The sequence below is a fragment of the Tetrao urogallus genome (assembly GCF_951394365.1).
Source record: "Tetrao urogallus genome assembly, chromosome: 12".
NCBI lineage: Eukaryota > Metazoa > Chordata > Aves > Galliformes > Phasianidae > Tetrao > Tetrao urogallus.
This window is the reverse complement of record NC_136825.1, coordinates 908,921-929,270: the sequence shown is the minus strand read 5'-3', so window position 1 is coordinate 929,270 and position 20,350 is coordinate 908,921. Positions and strand designations below refer to the sequence as shown.

The 20,350-nt window shown below is 49.6% G+C and overlaps 3 protein-coding genes across 4 annotated transcripts in view; 1 reads left to right on the top strand and 2 right to left on the bottom strand.

Annotated features, from left to right (window-relative positions):
* NFAT5 (nuclear factor of activated T cells 5) overlaps window positions 1–5,596 on the top strand; it is a gene marked incomplete at both ends in the record, with an annotated part of 50,888 nt that extends 45,292 nt beyond the window's left edge. For both annotated transcript variants that reach the window (XM_079541457.1, XM_079541458.1), the window contains 3 exons: window positions 1,086–1,225; window positions 1,715–4,154; window positions 5,358–5,596. In XM_079541457.1, the coding sequence (XP_079397583.1) occupies window positions 1,086–1,225; window positions 1,715–4,154; window positions 5,358–5,596 (2,819 nt within the window). The remainder of the gene's footprint in view (window positions 1–1,085; window positions 1,226–1,714; window positions 4,155–5,357) is intronic.
* Window positions 5,597–15,070: 9,474 nt separating this feature from the next.
* Window positions 15,071–16,225, bottom strand: NQO1 (NAD(P)H quinone dehydrogenase 1; the record flags this gene model as incomplete). The annotated part of the gene is made up of 5 exons (XM_079541282.1): window positions 16,066–16,225; window positions 15,866–15,996; window positions 15,622–15,735; window positions 15,450–15,551; window positions 15,071–15,346 (listed from the first exon to the last, which is right to left on the bottom strand). Exons 1-5 carry the CDS (start codon window positions 16,172–16,174, stop codon window positions 15,071–15,073), a joined length of 732 nt encoding a protein of 243 aa, XP_079397408.1. The 5' UTR covers window positions 16,175–16,225.
* Window positions 16,226–17,559: 1,334 nt separating this feature from the next.
* On the bottom strand, window positions 17,560–19,746 carry NOB1 (NIN1 (RPN12) binding protein 1 homolog; the record flags this gene model as incomplete). Its single annotated transcript, XM_079541596.1, has 9 exons — window positions 17,560–17,829; window positions 18,002–18,146; window positions 18,273–18,370; window positions 18,609–18,836; window positions 18,910–19,050; window positions 19,137–19,208; window positions 19,273–19,406; window positions 19,480–19,612; window positions 19,684–19,746. 9 exons carry the CDS (start codon window positions 19,744–19,746, stop codon window positions 17,560–17,562), a joined length of 1,284 nt encoding a protein of 427 aa, XP_079397722.1.
* Between the last annotated feature and the right edge of the window lie 604 nt (window positions 19,747–20,350).

The following is a 20,350-nucleotide window of genomic DNA, read 5'->3' as shown; positions in this document are numbered from 1 at the left end:
CTCGGATTGCACTCCCTGCCAGCAGCACAGCCCAACACCCCGGGCCACGTGGCCTGTGCTCCTGGAGCCAGCCCAAAGGTGTGGGTGAACAGGAGGGGAGGAGTTTGCTTGGCTGTTGGTATGCTGATTTGTGTTGGTGTGCTGATGACTGAGGATTTATTACCAAAGATAGACGATAACACTTCAGGGGAGAATATTTGCTTATATGCAGAATAAACATGTGAGGACTGTGACGTAGGACGTGGCGTACTGTCGGTACGGATATGCAAAAACTTTACTGCCGTGTTATTGTAAGATTTGAGTTTGTTCAGGGTATGCAGGTTTTCTATGTTGAAGATTAATTCTTTAATCTACTTACAAACTACTTACAGGTCTGTGGTCTTCACAGATTTTCCCATTGGTTTGCTTTAAGCTCAAATAATTTCAGCAATATTTTAAGTCGGGAGAGCTCATTTCATTTACTGCAAAGGTCTCGGCCTATGTAATATATATGTGTATATATTTTTAAAATCTGGATCAGGAATAATGAATGTAAGGAGATCTGATTCAAGTCAAGAAGCCACCTTTCTATTTCAGAAAGAAAGAAAGGCACTGCAAAGGCAAAATAACAACTTGCTCTTCCTAGTCAGCTGGCGTGCAGATTTATCAAGTTTTCACTTGGTTAGTTCTTTAACAGAGCAAAAACACAGTTTGAGTGCTTTGAGTGTTTTGAGTGCCTTGAAGTGAGACACATTTCACTGGAAAAAAAAGACATTTTAAAATTGAAATGGAGTGCAGTTAAAGTACAGTATGGTTTAAATTTTTTGTGGAAAGATATGGTGAGCTTTTATGTTTGCAGTTTAAGACAATTGATGGCTATTTATCCTGGTCCACAAAGAACAAGAGAAAGAAAACGTGAACAGTTTTACTGTTTCTTAGGATTATTTGATGTATATTTGTAGTGATCTCTGCATTTTGGCATCTTATATGGGGATTTGAGCTCTTACGGTGGTGCTGAGAAGTTAAATGGGAAGCAGGCCAGTGCTAGAAACCCGTGCTTTGTCGAGTGAATGTTTACATTTCGTTCTCCTTTTTATTTACGAAAGCCACCAGTTGTAATCTGGAGAAGGTAAATATTCTTCCTAGTGCCTTGATAACTCCGCTCATGCCAAGCAGTATGATTAAGAATGAAGATGTGTCTCCAATGGAAGTAAGCGCAGAAAAAAGATCTCCCCCCGTTTTCAAGGTAAGTTGGACTGTGATCTGAAGATAATCGTATGCCTGACCATCAGCTAATAGTGCAAAGTGGAGGAGAGGCTGCACAGAGAAAATGGCAGTGTCCAAGATCAGTCTGGCCGTATGATCTCCGGGCACGATTACAGCAGTAGACAGTTTCCTTTGAAAGTAACTCTCTCTTGTTCCTACATTCCTGCCTTGGCTGATCAGTGCTCCTGTGATGAATGTTCTTTTTGTCCTGTGACAAAAAATAAGTGAAATATTGCAAGGATGTTAATCACTGCTTTGTATTGCTTTCATTGAATTCTCACTTGACTCGTCTTGAGATAGCATTTCCCCATTTTCTCACTCATTTGCTTGCATAACTAATTATGTATGTAGAGATGCACAGCCATCAAATACTTTATTGTCTTTCCTGAGCATTATCAGTTGGTGGAAATAGTATCAATGCAACTTGATAAAGCATGTGAATTGCTTAACGTATCACTGCTCTTTTCAGGCTTCGAAAGTAGTTGGACCAACTCAGCAAACTTTAGAAAGCAGTATGCCTGGCATACCAACTTCTGCTTCCCATTTACCTTCTGAAAATGAAAAGCAGCAACAAATACAGCCTAAGGTTTATAATCCAGAGACTCTAACTACTATCCAAACGCAGGACATTACCCAGCCTGGTAGCTTTTCATCTGTCTCTACTCCAGGTCAGCTGCAGAACAGTGACACATTATTGCAGCAAGCTGCACAGTTCCAAACAAGAGATTCCCAAACCAGAGAAGTCTTGCAGTCAGATGGCACAGTAGTCACTTTGTCACAATTAGCTGATGCTTCACAGCAGCAACAATCTACACTACCAGAACCAGCACAGGCGTTACAGCAACAGATTTCATCAAGTATTTTCTCGTCAGCGAGTGGTGTGAGTCAGTTGCAGAACACTATACAGCAATTGCAGGCTGGAAATTTTCCAACTAACACTGCCACAGGCAGCAGTAGAAATGTAGACTTGGTGCAGCAGGTACTGGAAGCTCAACAACAGTTATCTTCTGTTTTATTTTCTGGGTCTGACAGTAATGAGGATGTTCAAGATCAGCTAAATGCAGATATCTTTCAGCAAGTTAGTCAGATACAAAATAGTGTAAATCCTGGGATATTTTCCTCGTCAGATACAGCTGTCCATTCCAGACCAGAGAACCTTTTGCCTGGAAGAGGTGAAAATGTTCATTCACAGCCCGAAAATACATTGTCCAATCAGCAACAGCAACAACAGCAACAGCAGCAGCAGCAGGCAATGGAGACTTCTGCAGCAATGGTGATAGGAATCCAGCAAAACATTTGCCAGGCTGCTACACAGATGCAGTCCGATTTGTTCTCTTCAACAACTTCAGGGAATGGAGCCCTCCAGCAGTCACCTGTTTACCAGCAGGCTTCTCATCTAATGAGTGGGTTATCAACGAGCGAAGACATGCAGATGCAGTGCGAATTATTCTCTTCGTCTCCTGGTGTTTCTGGGAGTGAGACCAATTCTACAGCTCAGCAGCAGGTCAACAACAACGGACCTGCTATATTTCAGGCATCAAGTTCTGCAGATGGAGAGGAAGCTTCAGGACAGAGTAAACAGATGCAAAGTTCTGTATTTCAGACCATGGTTCAAATGCAGCACAGTGGAGAAAGTCAATCTCAAGTTAATCTCTTTTCATCTACCAAAAACATGATGACTGTTCAGCCGAGTGGAGCTCAGCAGCAAGCAGGTGGTCTGTTCCAGCAGGGCGGAGAAATCATGTCTATTCAGCCTGCAAACTTTATGCAGCAATCTCCACACTCACAGGCTCAGCTTTTTCACTCTCAGAATCCTATTGGTGATACTCAGAATATATCACAGGAGGCACAAGGCTCCATTTTTCACAGTCCAAATTCCATTGTCCACAACCAGACCAATACTAATTCGTCAGATCAACTGCAGCGTCCAATGTTCCATTCGCAGAGCACCATGGGTGTATTACAGAGCTCTTCAGTTCCTCAAGATCAGCAGTCTGCCAACATGTTCCTTTCCCAGACTTCAATTAGCAACCCAGCAACTCAAGAGGAGCAGATGTCATTCTTTACAAACCCAAGTTCCATTTCTCCTCTTCAGGCAGCAGCAAACACCGAGCAACCAACTTCTTTCCAACAGCAGACACAGATATCTCATATCCAGAGTTCTATGCTTCCCCAGGAACAGCCACAGACTCAGCCTGCTCAGCAAGGTTTGTTTCAGCCTCAAGTACCATTAGGCTCCATCCAGTCCAGTTCAATTCCCCAGAACCAACAAGGAGCTATCTTCCAGCCTCAGCATTCAATAGTTGCTATTCAGAGCAGTCCTCCGTCTCAAGAACAGCCACAGCAGCAGCAACAGAACATGATGTTCAGTAATCAAAATGCAATGAGTACAATTGCTTCTCAAAAGCAAAACATGATTTTTAACCCAAACCAAAACCCTGTTACTAATCAGGAACAACAGGGCCAGTCCATTTTTCATCCACAGACTAACATGGCGCCAATAAACCAGGAACAGCAGCCCATGCAATTTCAGAGTCAAACTACAGTGTCTTCTCTGCAGAATCCTGGATCCAGCCAGGCCGAAGCACAGCAGCCAGCCATCTTCCATAACTCACCCCAGATTCAGCTGGTCCAAGGGTCACCGAGTTCTCAAGAGCAACAGGTCACCCTCTTCATCTCTTCAGCTTCCATGTCTGCCTTGCAGAACAGCATGAGCCAGCAAGATCTGCAGCAGTCTCCAATGTACTCTTCTCAAAACAGCATGGCAGGAATGCAAGGAACTGCTTCTCCTCCACAGCAGCAAGCTTCTTTATTTCATAACACAGCAGGGGGTGCTATCAACCAGCTGCAGAATTCTCCTGCTTCATCTCAGCAGACTTCAGGAATATTCCTGTTTGGCATTCAGAACAGTAAGTGCTAGATGCCTGACTGGGAGTTTAGAAGAGCTACTGATGGGAGTCTGCAAGACTTTTATGCACTTTTATTATGTTTAATTAAAAAACGAAAAGTAATGTGGCAGTACAGCTGAGTGTACGTATTTATTCCTGTTGCTCTGAGCACAGACGTGACTTTTGGCAATGCAAGAGTACTCTTAGCTTCACTGTCTGTTGGTTTTCCTACCCTTAGAATTAGCATATGACAGAAATAGCCTAGAACACTGTGTGCATCTAGATATATGGTTATAAAATATATATTATTAAGAAGGTGTATACAAACGTTCTTTATATATATGCATATATATATATACACACACTGAGAGAAAGAAATATGGTTGTTCTCTTAAAGACAGCTCCACTAATCTTCATGCTGCATTTGGTTTCTGTGATTTCTGCAATGAGTTTCCACACACTGTTGAAAAGGAAAGATGTTTGAAGCTGCTTAGTTCAGAAAAGCCTCCATTGATGTATATTTGAAACCCCTTTGAGTTTATAAGCTTGCAATTTTCTGTATCTCCTCTCTGAATCTAGCCTCTATTGTAAGTTCTTTGGGATACAGATCCTTTCACCTGTCCATAAAGGGTGTGAAGGGTGTGAATTGTGGGAGCTATTGGGAATAGGTGAACGGTTGGACTGGATGATCTCTTAGGTCTTTTCCAACCTTGGTGATTCTATGATTCTATGAATGCCTATGAAGCTCTAAAAGCAACAGATGCAGTGATTGTAACATCTTATGAAACACCTGGGGAGAAAGTGGTAACCACAGAGCAGTTGCAGGGCTGTACCTAAGTATGTGTCTTGCTGTGTGAACTCTTGCAGACTTGTAGGAAGAGCTGGAGGATACCTTGACTGACCTGAAAAAGACACATCTGTAACTTACAGAGGCAGAGAGTGGGCACACTTAGTGCTTCTCTTATGTCACACATCTTGTTTTTCTTCTAGCAAAATACTTTTCTCTGACATATTAACAGCGTTTGGTCAAAATACAGAGCTCATAATTCAGTGTGCGTACCTTGAGCCCATGCATATAATTGTAGGGAGCAGTGAGCAAAGGTGGTGACGTGAAAACTGCCTGCAACATCCTACAGAGTCAGTAGGGATAGGTAGAAAGAGGTTGGCTAATTCATTATATGCATTAATCAAACTGAAATTGCCTTGCTGTTCTTTACTTAACAGACTGTAGCCAGCTGCTGCCTTCTGGCCCGGCTGCACTGCCTGACGAGTTGATGGCTATCAGTCAGCCAGGTCAGCCGCAGAGCGAGGGACAAGCAGCAGTGCCAGCGCTTCTCTCCCAGCAGATACCTGAGACTTCTCCACTACCTTCAGCTATGGCACCCAGTCAGAATATTGAGAAAATAGATGATCTGCTTGTTTCACTGCAAAACCAGGGGAACAATATGACCGGCTCATTTTAGAAAGGTAAGTAAGTAGAGTGTTTGTGCTTCTGGGTTCTTTCCTGCTGTACATACTTCTGTTCACAAGTTTTTCGTTGGAGTGTATCCCCATTCTTCAGGGGGTCAGCTAAGATATCAGTAATGATGAATTGAGAGTATCGTATCAGCAAGTAGAAGAAAGAGTTATTTAAAATAGTCCAAGGTCAGTATTTCTGGGAAACAGTTGGCTAAGTTTTATTGTTTGATTGCTGTATATTTTGTCATCTGTTTTTATAGTGTAGTACTTCAGTAGGAAGGAGTGAGTGGATCACTGACAGCTTGGCAGACAAACATTAAGGAATATGGCTGTAGCTAAAAGCATATGGCTTCCTGGGTAAATAACACAGCTCAAGTCTGTACTGTTCTGAGGTTGGGCCTCTGAGTTACAATAATGTAACTTGACATCAAGTTTCTGAGGACTGTGATGGGTGTTGAGTGTGTCTCATGGTGAGTCTGTTAAAAATGAGATCACAGGATTAGCAGCGAGCAGGAAACATTCTGCTTTTAGAGGATGCCTTTTCTAGAGAGGTGGAAGAGCCTTTGGCTGCACCGAGAGCAGAAGGACTCCAGAATATAGCATTATCCACAGTATGTTACCTGGCTTTAGAAAATTGAGTTGCCATCCTAAATTCCACCTAGTTTCACTGAAGTGAAATTGTTTTGGGTGAAATTATGAACTTGAGTTGAAAAAATGCAATCCTGCTGTATGAAAGAGTGTGCAGTTCTGATCTTTGCTCATAGTTTGATGTCTGCTTGTAAAGGACGTTTTCAAGATGAGAGGAAGGAACTGTGCAGAAGTAGGAAGATGATTTCTGTGAGGTCTAACTTTTTTTTTGCTTGCTTATTTTTTCTGCAGAAATTCTGAGAAGAAAGAGGCGATGACTTCTTGGATCCCCTCAGACCTTGTGACTCTGGATTAGGCAGCGTGGAACTGATTGCTTCTGTCAAAAAGTGGCCCTCTTTTCTAAGAGCACACATGTGGCCAGTTGCAGTGTCTAGCACCTAAGGCTATGACTGTACTATTTGAGATTCAAGATTCGTAGTGCCAATAATGCTGAAAAGCTATGCTTTGTTCTACGGGGGCGTAGGATTGTGCTGTTACCTGACTCCTACTGCCCGCCGAGAGTGGCATGCTCTCTGAATTTAAAGCATATCTGGTCAGTTATTATTGTTGTTAGAAGGTAATGCATACTACCGTGTTTACTTTATTTTTTCCCCTTCTCTTCCTTCTTCACATCCCCTCTTTTGACTCTTTTGAAAAGCTAGTGAAGCAGAAACATCAAATACCCGTGACCTAAATCGTGACTCATAGCTGTCAGTAAGTGAAGGGACTGGGTGTTCTACAGTTAAGTGGGAGAGCTAATACTCTGATTTATTAACTGCAGTAGGGGCAATGAAAATATTGACACACATAACAAATGAGCAGAGAATTGCTTGCTGCTGTAGTTGGCCTGACAGAGGTGCGTGCTTCCCATCTAAGAACGTGATTAACGGTTGTCCGTGTCTCTTACATGTAGCTGTACACAGAGCAAGGGATTGGTGGCTCTAACTGAAGAAACAGAGGGGAGCTTTCAGTTAAATTATGCTCTAAAAATCTTAACCTCTTGAACACCTTCAACTTGAAAAGCACATTCTGCCTGGCTGACGAAACAACTCCTTTTGGTCTCCCATGCTGACTGGATGGGTCAGAACGAGTTGAAGCTGCATTTCTCATTCTCAAACTCGTTTTTTCCTTTTTGTTCTTCTTTATGCTTTTCCTTCTCTCTTCCTCAGTTTCGTATTATGTTTTTGGAAGTGTTAGAAATATCCTGCTCCCTTTCAAGATCAGAAGCAGCTTTTAAGAGTCCATGGCACCAACTCTTGTGCTGTTAAAATGCTTGGTCAAACAGGCTCTGAGAAATAAAGATTAAGGAAAGAGGGAGCAATTTTTCTGCATCCCTTCAAATGTGGGAATCCCCCTTCACCAGTTGCTTTCCAGCTGTTGCTGTTGTAAATCTTCTGTTTGACTTTACTCCAAATGGGGGGAAATTAAATCATTTTTACACATTCTTGAAAATTTCAGTTTATCCTGAGCTGCTGCATTTTGTAGCTCGTTGCAAATTTGAAGTGTTATTTTCCTCCTGACAGTCCCCTAGGCACAGCTTCTAGATTGTCAGACATCGACTCGTTACAGAATGTAAAGCCAACCCACTCCAAACCATGCAGGTGTGTTGTGAGGCATGTGAATTTTTGGGTGCTCCAACTGTCCAGTAGGTTTTGTGAAGTCTCACTACAGCCTCATTCGGATATTTGTTTCTCCTCCTTCTGCACGTAGAAAGCTGTTAACGCAGTTAGAGCCCAACAGCTGTCATGTATGGCTATTATGCCTCGGTATAGTGTAGTTGATATCATGTCATATTTCATTTTTGTTATTTTAAATAACAAAGGATAGTCTGTAAATGGTTTTTAAGTTACTCTCGTCTGTTTACTGTGTTTCTTCCCTAACTCGTGTGCTTAGTTGAGCCGTGTAGAGTTTTTGTTTGTTTTGATGGTTCTTCCTGTTTGTCGGTCTGTCACAGCGTTCATTTTCTCTTTCTGTCTCTCTTTCTCTCTCTCATTGAGAGGCATTGAATTACGTTTTCAGTAGTAAGGCTTCTTGCCGATATGAAGGGAACTTTTCAGAAAGAGACCTGCTCTGGGTCATTTAATTTTGAATACAGTTTTCAATCGTTCAAGTTTTGGATGGTTTATATCTAATGTGTGTTTCATTTTTTTGGAAAGCTATATTTTGTATTTAGGAAATGGTATACTATTTTGCTATTTGTACTGAGTGAGTACATTGGCATAAATATAAAAATTTATATATATACATATATATAAAATATTCTTTTTGCCACACATTTTTGTGGTAAATTTGTGAGTTTGTCTGATGTTCTACCACAACGTGGCGTCTGATAACAGTGGGTGGGGTGGGGTTTGTTATGTCTTTATTGAGTATTTAAGTACTTTTTGCAGCATAAATGACTTGTTCATCTCTCGCCATTCCATCAGGCAGTGGTTTGTTCCAGCTGGCTATGAGAAGCTTCGCCGTGCGGTGCTGTCTGTCACTCAGCAGTTCAGTCTAGTGCAGAGCCCCGTAGCAGTTAGGCGTAGAGCGGAGGACGGGCTTTCGTTCAGAATGAGCCATTCAGCTTTTATCCTCTATCATTGTCTATTTAATATTTTATTATTAGTGCCTCTATGTTTTAACTTTTAATTTATGATTATGCTAAAATGTTTAAAATTTTAATCACGATAAAAAGAATTCCCTGCTTCGTACTGCCCAGAGCTGCTTTGTAACCCTGAACCATACTTTTTCTTCCTGTGATTTATATATATATATTTTTCTGCTAAGAGCAAATATTAATAAAACCCTGTTATGGTTCATGACACGAAAATAGCAACCTCGCAGGACTAAATGCTAGTTGAGGATGCGTAGAAGACTGAGAATTGTGGACCGAAACAGCTTCCAGATGGCTGTGAAAGTCGATAGCCAGTTACCTACAGATGAGCTGGTGGCTTTGCAGGATCCCAGTCCCAGGACAAACTGTCGGGTGTCATCTGGGGCCTCCATACACAGAAGAAGTAATAGGAATGACACGTTCACCTGTATGCTGCTTCAGTTTGTTCCGTTGTTCTGAAGGGTGTGTCCTTTTGCTGAAGTGTTGTTGGTCAGTGCCAAGTCACCAGGGACCAATTTTCCAATTCAGAAGTTGGGTGTCCAAAAGAGAACTTTATACCAAGACTGCTACAGCTCCAGGGAAGGGTATGTTTGAACGGTGTGCGTATGTTAGGTGGCTTATTTAAAAAGAAAAAAGAAAAAGAGGAAAAAAAAAAAGGGCTGTGCTATCACATTTTTCACTTTTGGCTAACACCTTTCGTTTATTGTGTTGAAATTTATCTCGTTTCATTTTAGGTCAATGTTTAAATGTACAACACTTTGGACACGTGATTTGGTTACAAAAGCTATTTGTCTTATGAAGGAAAAGATTGCTCAGTGGTTGATTAGTGCTGGAAATGCTGCTTGCAAGCAGCTGTAACGAGGGCTTTGATAAGCCAACAACGAGCGTAAGGGCAGCCTGCAGGATTTCATGGCAGAAAGAGACAAGAGCAGTGTGAGCTGCATCGGTTTGCTATCAGAGTCCTGAACATTCGTGACAACCAGTTGATGCTGATAATTGGAGCTTATTCTGCGTTTTTAACCTCTTTGTTCACTCCTGTGCACGTTGATGCTGGTGTGCCTGTTGGACTGAGGGCGGGTGGATGCTGGCTGGCGTGGAGCTGAGAAGTGGTGTCACATCCAATCCTTTTTGCTGCAGGAAGTTGGGAGATACTGAGACATTTAATCTGAACATTTGAAGTTCCTAGCATTATTCTAAAAAAAAACCAAACAACCCACTATCATACACAAGGCAGCAGTTAAATGCAAGAGATGTTTCTAGGTGGAAAGTGAGAAAACAGAGCTGTTACTCTGATGGGTTTTCTGTGTTTGTTTGCTGCTTGAGCTCTCTCTGAAGCCATCTGAGCCTCCGTCCTAAACGTGGGCTGTTCCTCCAGTTGTAGATGCTCTGCTGTCTGCCCAGTGCCTATGTACCTGATGGTTTACAGAACAGAGATTTATTGGCACAGATAAAAAGCTACAGAGGTGTATCTGCTAACCACCAGCCTTGGGTTCATGTCTGCCTGTACCTTGTTTTACAAGTAAAAAGAAACAGCAAACAAAACGTCGTATGAATAGCATAGTACACAAAGTAATGAGCTAACATCTGGCAGGAAGTTATTGGTGCTTTGTGCTCCATCAGCAACTCCACTTTTTTTTAATTAAAATTGCTCCTTTGCTGCTTACTCTTCCAGCAGTTTATGAAGCCCAGTGCTTTGATATTTAACATCAAAATAGCTCAAGAAACAATTCCAACCTTACTGCTTCCAAGTAGAGGTTTAATCACCAGCTGTTCCATTATGTGTGTGTACATATATATGTATATTACTTTTTTAAATCATGGAGAGTAATTCAGTTTTAAGATAGAATGAAACATCAATAAGCTTCTGTAAATTGAGCAGGCTTTCTTTAATCTGGAAACATTGAGCACCTGGCAGCTGCACTGACGGGTATTGCCCTGGTTCAGGTAATGGGATCAGAAGGAAAGACTGGTAGAATTTATGGTGTAGTTTCTAGAATTAAACTCATCTGAACAGTTCTTCATTCATGTCTGGAGTCTTCAGAAAGAATAACAAACAAGTGGGAAACTTGTGTTTGACTTGAAGGAAATTTGAAATCGCAGGTTGAGTGGGATTTTGGCTTATTTCAAATCAAAATCAGAAGCTTTTATCGGACTAAAGCTAAGCACAGTTCCTGCCCAACGCGTGTGCAGGCGTGCAGTGTGCGTTCAATAAGAGTTGGTGAGGACTTTCCTGCTGGTTTTTCAGTCTCACGTCTCAACGTATGATGTTGGTTTATTTTTTCAGAGTTATTACAGGAGAGCAGTGCTAAGGATTGCAGGCCTACCTGAGCGATGGAAGCGAGAGGGAGGAGAAGGAACTGCTTTGCATGCGCTCAACCGTGAGTTGTAGGTGGAAGGTGTTCATTTGTTTCGGGGGCTGTCTCTCTAATTTGGAGTTGTCTTTTGGGATAGATTGAGAGAGCTTCATCTTCCCATTCGGGTGGATTCTGCTGGCTGTGTGTGGCAGCAGCCAGCTGAGGGGTTACACAGGAGAGGAGAGGCCTTTCCTTTCATACAGTCAGTGTAGGTGTGTAAATAGGCAACGCCTGTATATTGAGGATTGTATATATGTATATAGAGGAGTCATATCAATTATAAATAGTCAGTAGACATGTGTAGAGTACTGCTGTATTTACATTTTTATTACCTTGAATTATATCCTTTTTTTCATATTTCCTGAGGTTTTGCAGCAGCTCCTTGGTAGCTGCAGGACACCTTTCAGTACTGTACGTGTGGCACTGTTGGTAGCGTTGCTTCAGAAGCCATCTCTGCTTCTGAAGGTCACTCGTGTCCGTGGGGTTAAAGTGGCTGTTGAAATCAGCTATAGAGTTTTGTATTTTTGTATATTTTTATTAGTAGTTGTAAATGCGGTGTGAACCGACAGCAGTGCCAGGTCAGCCCGCACCCGCGTGTCCTCTGCGTGCTCTGAGCGCTCTCCTAGAGCAGCACTGCTTCCTGCCTGCGCCTCCGAGCAGCTCCCGCAGGCACGGAGCAGTGGCGCTGTGCTCAGCTGAGCTGACACCAGCAGTGCTCTTACTGTGGGCTTACGAATCTTTGCCTAGCAAGGGATGTTGGTGGCTGCTCAGCGTGGGCTGCGGTTGGGTGATGATGCTGAGGCTTAGTCTGTAGGCATTCCTCTTCTCTTTGCCCCGATGCTTGCATGCAAGGGGAGCACCTCTCAACCTGTTCTTATTTTTGAAGTAGTTGCTATCTGGAGCGCTGTCTCATAGGAGCCTTGTGAAAGCCCCCCCCAGTTCCGCCCTATGGGAAACACTGTCCCGACCCACACCAGTTTCCTGCAGGTTGTCTGAGGAGTTGAGCTCCCTAAAAGGAAACCCAGATTGTAAGCTCAGCAGCGTGTGCTTTGTCCACCATGACTCCTCAGGCCAAATCTGATCGACCCCGCTTCAGTTTGGCATGAGGCTGATCTGTAGATATTGTTGTCCTGGTGCAGGTGCTGTCAAAGCATCTCTGCTAAACGGAAGGTAGCGTCCTCGTTTCTTTTCTCTGAGATGATTTCCACTGCTTCTGGAGATGGAGATCTGTAGCTTTTGCTATCACAATTGATTAAATTGCTCATAACATATCAATGTGCTGGGACGAGGTGAGGAACAAGAGGATTTCACTGCCTCTTGAGGGATACTCACCGAAATTCTTTGCAAGTGCTCAGTTTAGCCTCCAAAATTTCAGCACCTAGCCCACTGAGGGCTTTGTGTGTGTTAGTTGTAATTCAGGTGAGGAAAGGGTCCCGTGTTCAGACGATGAAAATTGCCTTATCTTCCTTTAGTCTGCAAAGCTGCCCCCTGTAAGCTGGTGAGGATCTGCCCCTGGCCCAGGCTGCCAGGCAGCATTGCTGTGCCCTGCAGCCCCCAGGCGCTGCCTCCCCCCAGGAATCATAGAACTGGAGGCAAGTTCCAGTGTCTCGCATAAAAGCCCACAGCATTGCTGAAGCCTTTTAATTTTGAACGCTGTTTGAAATGAGACAACTCCGCATTTTTACTGAAGCTCACTGATGATGAGTAAGCTCCACAGTCGTTCAGATCAGAGCATTCTACCTCTGTTAACACCTGCGTCTGTCTTGTGGCGCGCCGCCTTTTCTGCCATGTTTTCCTGCAGTGCACTGATCAACCGCTGAGCTGCCTTTTCCCTTGTCCTGCAGTGTGAAAGTAGCACCAGATATTCCCTGTGCATTTCTGTGTATATGGCTTTCGTAGATGGGATTTTCAAAGCACTGATCCCCAGTGCTTTCGGTTTGTTCTATGAGGGGGATATTTCATTTGCATCTATGTTTTTAGCTATCCTGTGATAACATGTTGAATATTAAAAAATAAAAATATTTTGCTTCTATTGGGACATTTGTATACTCGCAACTATATTTCTGTAAACAGCTGCAGTCAAGAATAAAACAATGAAAGTTTTCATTTTGCAGTGTAAAGTCCTGTTGTGGTTCTTTTCAAGGACACCTCCCTGCGGGGGAAAAAAAAGGCTGTCTGGAAAGACAAAAGTGCATGAGTGCATGGATTTGTGCCCTTGGTGCATGCCTTATTTTGTTGCATAGGAAGAGGCAGCGTGTCATGCACACACTCTGCAGGGGGGGGGAACAATTCCAATGTTTCTTTGTTGTTATGTGGTCTTAAGTCCAAAGTTGCTTACTGCCCAAACACCAGCTTTGAGTTACAGAGATTTCAAGGAGGTAATTCATGATTTGCCTGAGGTGGGGATTCCCTCTGCGGTCTCCCATAGTCCCATCCCTGGGCTCTCCTGTGGGGCCGGCGGTGGCTTCACCCCACTCAGCTCAGGCAGAGCTGGCAGCAAGGCCGAGGCCTGGGGTCTGCCTTGTGCTCAGCTGGATGCAAAGAGATAGAATGAATAGACGAGCAAACACAATCAATTAATGTAACTGAAAGTATGCCTTGGTAAATGTGGCTGCGTTCTGAGGGGTCAGCTTGATCAAGATGATGCTTTGTGGGAAAGACAGTGTGTGATCTGAGGTAGTTCCTTCTTGGAATTTTCAGATGGATGCTCAAGCTGGAAAAATAATGGGGATACAACTTGGCAGAAGACAGCTTGTGCAGAGAGCGCTGCGGTGTGTGGCAATATGGGCTTTGTGCATCTCCCGGATGGGAAAAACTACAACATAGGTAAGAAACAAAAACATTAAACGTACCCTGAGTTCTGACAGAATGCACTGCTGTATGATACTGGAGCAGACATCAGAGCCTTGAACTCTGTTGTAGCACAGGAGGAAACGTGGCACCGGTTTGCTTGTTGTGGGAGGAAGGGGCGTGTGTTGGTGTGCATTGCTGTGTGGGTGTTCAGTTTCCTGTTAGCATTTCTTTTCAATGATGCATCCAAGTCCGAGCTCCTTGCTACGTCCTCAGCGTCCCAGAGCCCGCCTCCAGAGAGCTGCGTCACCGTCATGGTCCTTCAGCTTCCGAGTGGGCGAGAAAAGGGAGCAGAGGAGATCCTTCCCGCAGCCTGGCACAGCCTCACTCTCCCTCTGGGCTCAGTCCCATGCAGTGTTCCCTGCCCACGCTGGTAATCCGATGCCCGCTGCTATGGATGGAGCCCCCCAGCTCAGGCCTCCCACCCCCTGCCCTACATGGCTTAGCCAGCACCGTGCTTCTTTACAGTAACAGCTGCTGCCTCGGAGGGGCCCTCAGCCCCCTTTCTTTGAATTTCAATCCAGACTCCTCAGCTCAAATACTGCCCCACTACATGGCCCATTCCGTGGATGCATGTGCAGGAGGTGAGGGATAGGGTGCTGAGGCTTCCCAGGACATGACGGGACCTGGAGATCAGGGACCTGGAAATCAGGGCTGTGTCAGGCCCTGAGGCTGTGGCCTCGGCTGCAGTGGGGCCGCCCGGTGTCAGTGGTCCCCAGGGTTCCTGCCCAGCTCCAGGGGTGGGCAGGGGGCAGCCCCCCAGCTGCACAGCAGAGCTGGGCCTGAGTCTGCACTGCCTGATGGGGGCAGAGAAGAGCACACCACCTCCAGGTTCTGGACCTCAATTTATTGTTGCATTCACGCAGGCCTCAACCACAAGCCCTTCCCTTGAGCCCCGAAGCCTTGATTTTGAATAAAATTGCACAGAAAAATGTCAGGAAAGAGAACACAGAAAAACAAGTGCATGCGGGTGTGGGGACTGCCCTTGCGGCCCCCTGCCGCGGTGCTGTGAGGCCAGGCCTGGGTCTCAGTGCGGGCGCAGGGCCTGGCTGCTACTTCTGGGCCTGGAGCTGCTCGTTGAGGGGCACGGCCTTGCCCAGGTGCTGCCCCACCGACAGGCCGTGCTGCTGCCCCTCCTGCTGCGCCAGCACCTCGCGCTTCAGAACGAAGCCGCCGGCCAGGCTCATCTCGAAGCAGCTATTGGGGACGAAGCTGAGGGGCTTCTCCTGCTCCACGGCTGCCAGGCGGCTCTTCCATGCACTCAGCATCTGTGCCCGCGCCTCAGGACTCGCGTAGCGCACGCTGTAGAAAATCTGGGGCGCCAGAACCTGGAAGCCGCAGAAGTGCAGAGTCCCCCGCTGCCGCCGGGGTGGGAAGAGCCGTCAGCACGGTGCCCTGGTACCACGCTGTCCCCAGCCCCGACCGTACTACCTGCATGGGCCACAGCAGCACGTTCATGTCGCCGTTGATGCCGCTGGGGCTGTACATGGAGCCCATCCCGCCGGTGGTGAGTGACAGCATGGCTTTTTTCTTCTGAGGACGGGAAGGGGAGAGGCAGGGGCTGCAGGGCCAGCACGTGTTCCCCCACAGCCCCGAGGCCTACCTGGAAGGGCCCCTGGTCGTACATGCTGGCCAAGGAATAGGCGAAGCCGTCGACGAAAACGCGGTCGAACCAGCCCTTGAGGATGGCTGGCATCCCAAACCACTGCAGTGGGAACTGCGGGCACGGGTGGGTCAGGCAGCGAGCGCTGCTGCTCTTTTCCCCCCTGAAACAGCCCCTCCAAAACCAGCCACCCCCCACAAATTCCCCCTCAGCCCTTGCAATAAAGACTGCACCGCAGTCTTGCCTGGAAGATGACCAGGTCGGCCGCTTCAATCTTCTTCTGCTCGGTGACGATGTCGCTGCTGAGGCGTCCCTCCTTCCATGCATGCCCCATCTCCATCTCGTAGACAAAGTGCTCGGGGTTCTTGGGGGGCCCTGCAGGGAGGGTGGGGGCTCAGGGAGGAACAAGCTGGGGGCTGGTGGGGACGATGGCTGCACTCGTACCGGTGATGTCGCGCCGTGAGAGCACGGCATTGAACCCGATGGCATAGAGGTCTGAGATGGTGACTTCCCAGCCCTTGTCCCGCAGTGCGCTGCTGGCTGCTGCTGCCATGGCGTGGTTGAAAGAGGTTTTCTCGGGGTGCGCCAGCACGATGAGCGCCTTGCGGCCTGTGGGGAGGGTGCTGCTCAGCATCGGGGCTGACGGACCCACGTGGCTGAACCTGGGAGTCCACGCTGCCCTGCGGAGCCCCATGGATGCTGCACGGACCCCCTTACAGTTGTCCCCCAACCAATCCCCACCAGCACCCCGCCGCTGCCCCAGGCAATCCGTGCCGGGAGCTGCAACTCCACGGCCACGTGAACCCACGAAGGCAGCAGTGAGTGGTGCAGTTATTGTCTGCTGCACAGAGGGAAGCACAGCTGGAGCCAGTAGCATCGAGGCCCTGGTGCTGCTCACTGGCCCCGGGCAAGATTCGCCTGTACCGGTACCAGTGCAGACCTACCTGCCATTGCCGGGGCGGTTCGGCTCCCAGGAGCGGAACTGGAGCGAGGCCGCAACACCGCTCGCGGCCAGTACAAACGCTGGCTGAACTTTGCTCGGGCAGGGCTTGCTGAGACCCGGGGGGCCGGCCGAGAGGCGGGGCGTGCGGTACCGAGACTCAATCGTACCGCCCCGCTGCTCGCAGGCGAGATTCCAGGCCAGTTGCGCGTCTCCAGCCTTGTCCCTGCCAGCACCCATTGCCTGGGACATCACCCGCTGCCCTCGGGGAGCCCCGGCCCTCCCCCCGTGCTGTTTTCATCCCCCTGGGAGCCACCAGCCCCCCGTGTTATGTCATGGGTCTGCCCTAGGGAGAACCAAGGGCTGCCACCTGCACAGGGTGCTGCACCCAGACTCCTGACCTCCCCTTCCCCCTGTGGGCAGGTACCCTGCCTCACATCCAGCAGCGTGTAGCTGCAGGAGCAGCCGTGCAGTGCAGGTGGGGTGGTTTGGGTTGCTGTGCAGGTGCAGATGGGCACAGAGCCCAAGAAAGGTTGGCCGTAAAATCTGCAGTTCATATCTGCTTGTCAGGGAGTGCCCTGATAGAAATCGTCCCAGGGTGCTGCTGGTGGGCAGCAGCCCAACAGCCCTGCTTTCCCTTCAGTGGAAAAAAGACTGAGTCATGGTGGTGTAGCATTTCGTGTTTATTCGCAATGCTGTCATTCAACATGGCGTCCTTGGAAATAAACAGGAATGCCTATACCCCGCTAGCAGTGTAGCCAGCACTTTCCACATGTGCTGGGTCTGGCAGGCAGTCAGGGTCAGTACGTCACACACCCAGAGCCTTGCCCCTGCTGCTGCCTGCCCCGCTGACACCTGAAGAAGCCCAGAAGGAAAGGCTGGGTGCCGGCGCTGCAGGCATCTCACCCTCCTGCTGTCACTAGGTGCCATGCAGTGCCCAGGCAGCCCACCTTTCCCTTTCCCTCGCAACTGCACCGCCAAAGGCCCCGAACTGCCCTTCATCTTCTCTTCACAAATTTCTTTGTCACAGCATTGGGGTTCAGGCGCCTCCTACCAGCGCCCAGTGCCATGTCCCGGATTTGCAGGTTGGCTGCGCGACTGTAGATATCGTTTTCTGCAAAGGGAGAGACCCCTGCAATGTAGTCGGGGTCGAAGACGTTGGTCTTCTGCCTGGCCTTGCGGGATAGCCGCTGCTGTGGGAAGGGCTGGTCCTCCACCAGGTGCGGGTTGTTGGCATGCTTCCCTCCCTGTGGTGCTGGCAGCGGATACTGCCCAAAGAACAGACTGTTAAACCTCTGGGGTAACTCCTGGTTAGAGGACCTTCACAGTGACTGCTGGTTTATAGAGAACTCAGCAAAAGAAGCTCGAGAGTCCCTGCAGTAAGTGAACACCCAGAAGGCAACCACAGCTCTACCTAGCCCAGTCCATGCAGCAACTCACCCTGAGTCCCCGTGGGTTCAGCACCTTGGGGTTGCGGGAGAAGTGCATGTGGAGGCTCCCATCCTCACTGACGCTCACTGCAACTTTCTTCAATGTCTTGTTACCGCAGTGAGGGCAGAAGACCTTGGTCATGTCTGAAGTTGTCCTGTGGTAGACAGAGATGGAGGAGGTTTACTACTCCCTGGGCTGCAGAGCAGAGGCTCAGCCCAGGAGTGGGATTACTGCCCATCCCCAGAGACTACCCCTTGCCCTGGTGGTGCTGTGTCTGCACCTGAAGCAGCCATGGCAGCGCAGGATGTGGCTCCGGGCCTGGCGGATCAGCATGCCATTCACTGCCAGCACGTGGAGGCCCATCTGCAGCAGCACATTCTGCCATGAGGGGGAGAAAGCAAGATGCCATGAGCCCAGCAGCTCCACCCAGGTTTGCCTACCCGGGCAGCAAGAAGCCAAAGGCAGCAAAGCCAATGGGCTCTGTGCAGGCCTCTGCTGTGGGGAGAACTGGCAGCTCTGAACACAAAAGAAGGCACCGCAGGGTGACTTTTGTATGGTACGTGTGTGGGATCAACCGAGCTGGGGGCTGGAGCCAGTGCCATGAGGCAGCACTCACCTGCATGGAGAAGTCTGTGGTGACACAGCCAACCTGCACGTCGGCAGGCACAGTGTCGCAGTGCCCCGTGTCCTGCTGGACCTGCTTGAGGTTGCTTGGCGTTATCCAGCCCTCGCTGTCATCATCACTCTCCTCCTCCTCATCCTCTTCCTCCTCAGCACCATCCCCATCCTCCGAGCTCTGGCACTCATCGGTGGCCACTGAGCTGCTGGAGATGCTGTGTGTTTTCTGCAGAGATGGGCAGTTGGTGCTGTGTACGCCAAGGAGCCGGGATGCAGGGCAGTAAGCACAGCAGCCTCACCAACATCTCCTGGAGCTCATCCTCGATGCTGGGCAGGGGCGGCCTCCAGAAGAGGAAGGAGCCAAACTCGGCGCTGTCGGGCAGCTCCGTGCTGCTGTTGGGGCTGTGCTGTTGCTGCTGGCCCTTCCGCAGGCGCTTGTGCTGGAGGACACACAGCAGCCCAAGGCTCCACATCCCCATTCCTCTCACCCCCCACGCCCCCTCTTTGTCCCTGGCATACCCCATACCTTGGCAGGCAGGTGGAAGCCGGCGAGGTGCAGCGTGGCCTCGGGGTGTCGCGGGCTGGAGCTGAGCCGCACCTGTGGGCAGCGCCAGGCTCAGCAGTGCCCGCAGCCCATCCCCACTCCCCAGCCCACTCCTTACCTTGTCCGGGGGCTGCAGACGGACGCTGCCTGGCCCCGCGGTCTCGGCCTGCAGCTGGCAGGTGAGCGCCAACACCTGCAGGTCGGCGGCCGACAGGCTGGGGAAGTCCCCGGTGCGCTTGGCGAATTCGGTGACTGCGGGCACGGGGGAGAGGAGCCCGTTACCCCCACAGCCGCACGCGGCCCCGCCGCCCCCACGCGCACTCACCCGTCCGCACGAAGTCGGCCCGCGGGCGACGGAGATGCAGCTCGTAGGGCAACGCGGCCAGGCGGCGCCGCGCCCGCCGGTCCCGGATCTCGGCCAGCACTTCGGGCACGGTGTACACACTCTGCGCCACGTCCTGCGGGTGGGCCGCGGGTCAGCTCAGCCCGGCCCGGAGCCTCCCCCCATCCCGGAGCCCTCGGTCCGTACCTGCAGCGCCGCGCCGCTCAGAAACGCGCCGGCGTCGGCCACGACATGCGGTACCCGCGCCATGCCTGCTGTGTCCCTCCCCGCACCCCGTAGCGCCGCGCGGAGCCCGACGGGAGCGGCGCTGCTGGAGCACTTCCGGGCGGTGCGGTCAGGTGCGCGCGGGGTCACGTGACGGCGGCGCCGCAGCCGGAAGCGGGAACGCAGCGGCTGCCGGTGAGGCGGGTGAGGGCCGGGCGGCGCGAAGCGGCGGGGTCTGGCGGTCGCTTCTGGCGGTCGCTGAGCGTGGGGAGCCTTTCCGTTCAGCTTTACCGGCGGCGACTGTTGGCCTCCAGAGGGGAAGCCCGTCGGGGCGACCCGGGGCACCGGCTGTGGGGCTGGCCGGGCAGGGGGCCGAGGCCTGGGTTGGAGGGAGCGGCGGGCCTGTGGGAGCTGCGGCGGCGGCGGCAGCGTTGGCTGAGGAGGCGGCGCCGGGGCTCAACCCGGAGTCCGGGAACTGCCCCTGCCCTCGGCGGCACCGCTGGGCGAGGGGCTCCGGGCGCTGGTTCGGCACCCAGAGACCGTGCGCGTTCTGTGAGGATCCCGACCCCTCCGGCCTCGGGCTGAGCGCAGCGTTGCAGCTCTACCGGGGCGCGGGGGAAGCAGAGGGCCCGGGGTGCCCTTACGCTGC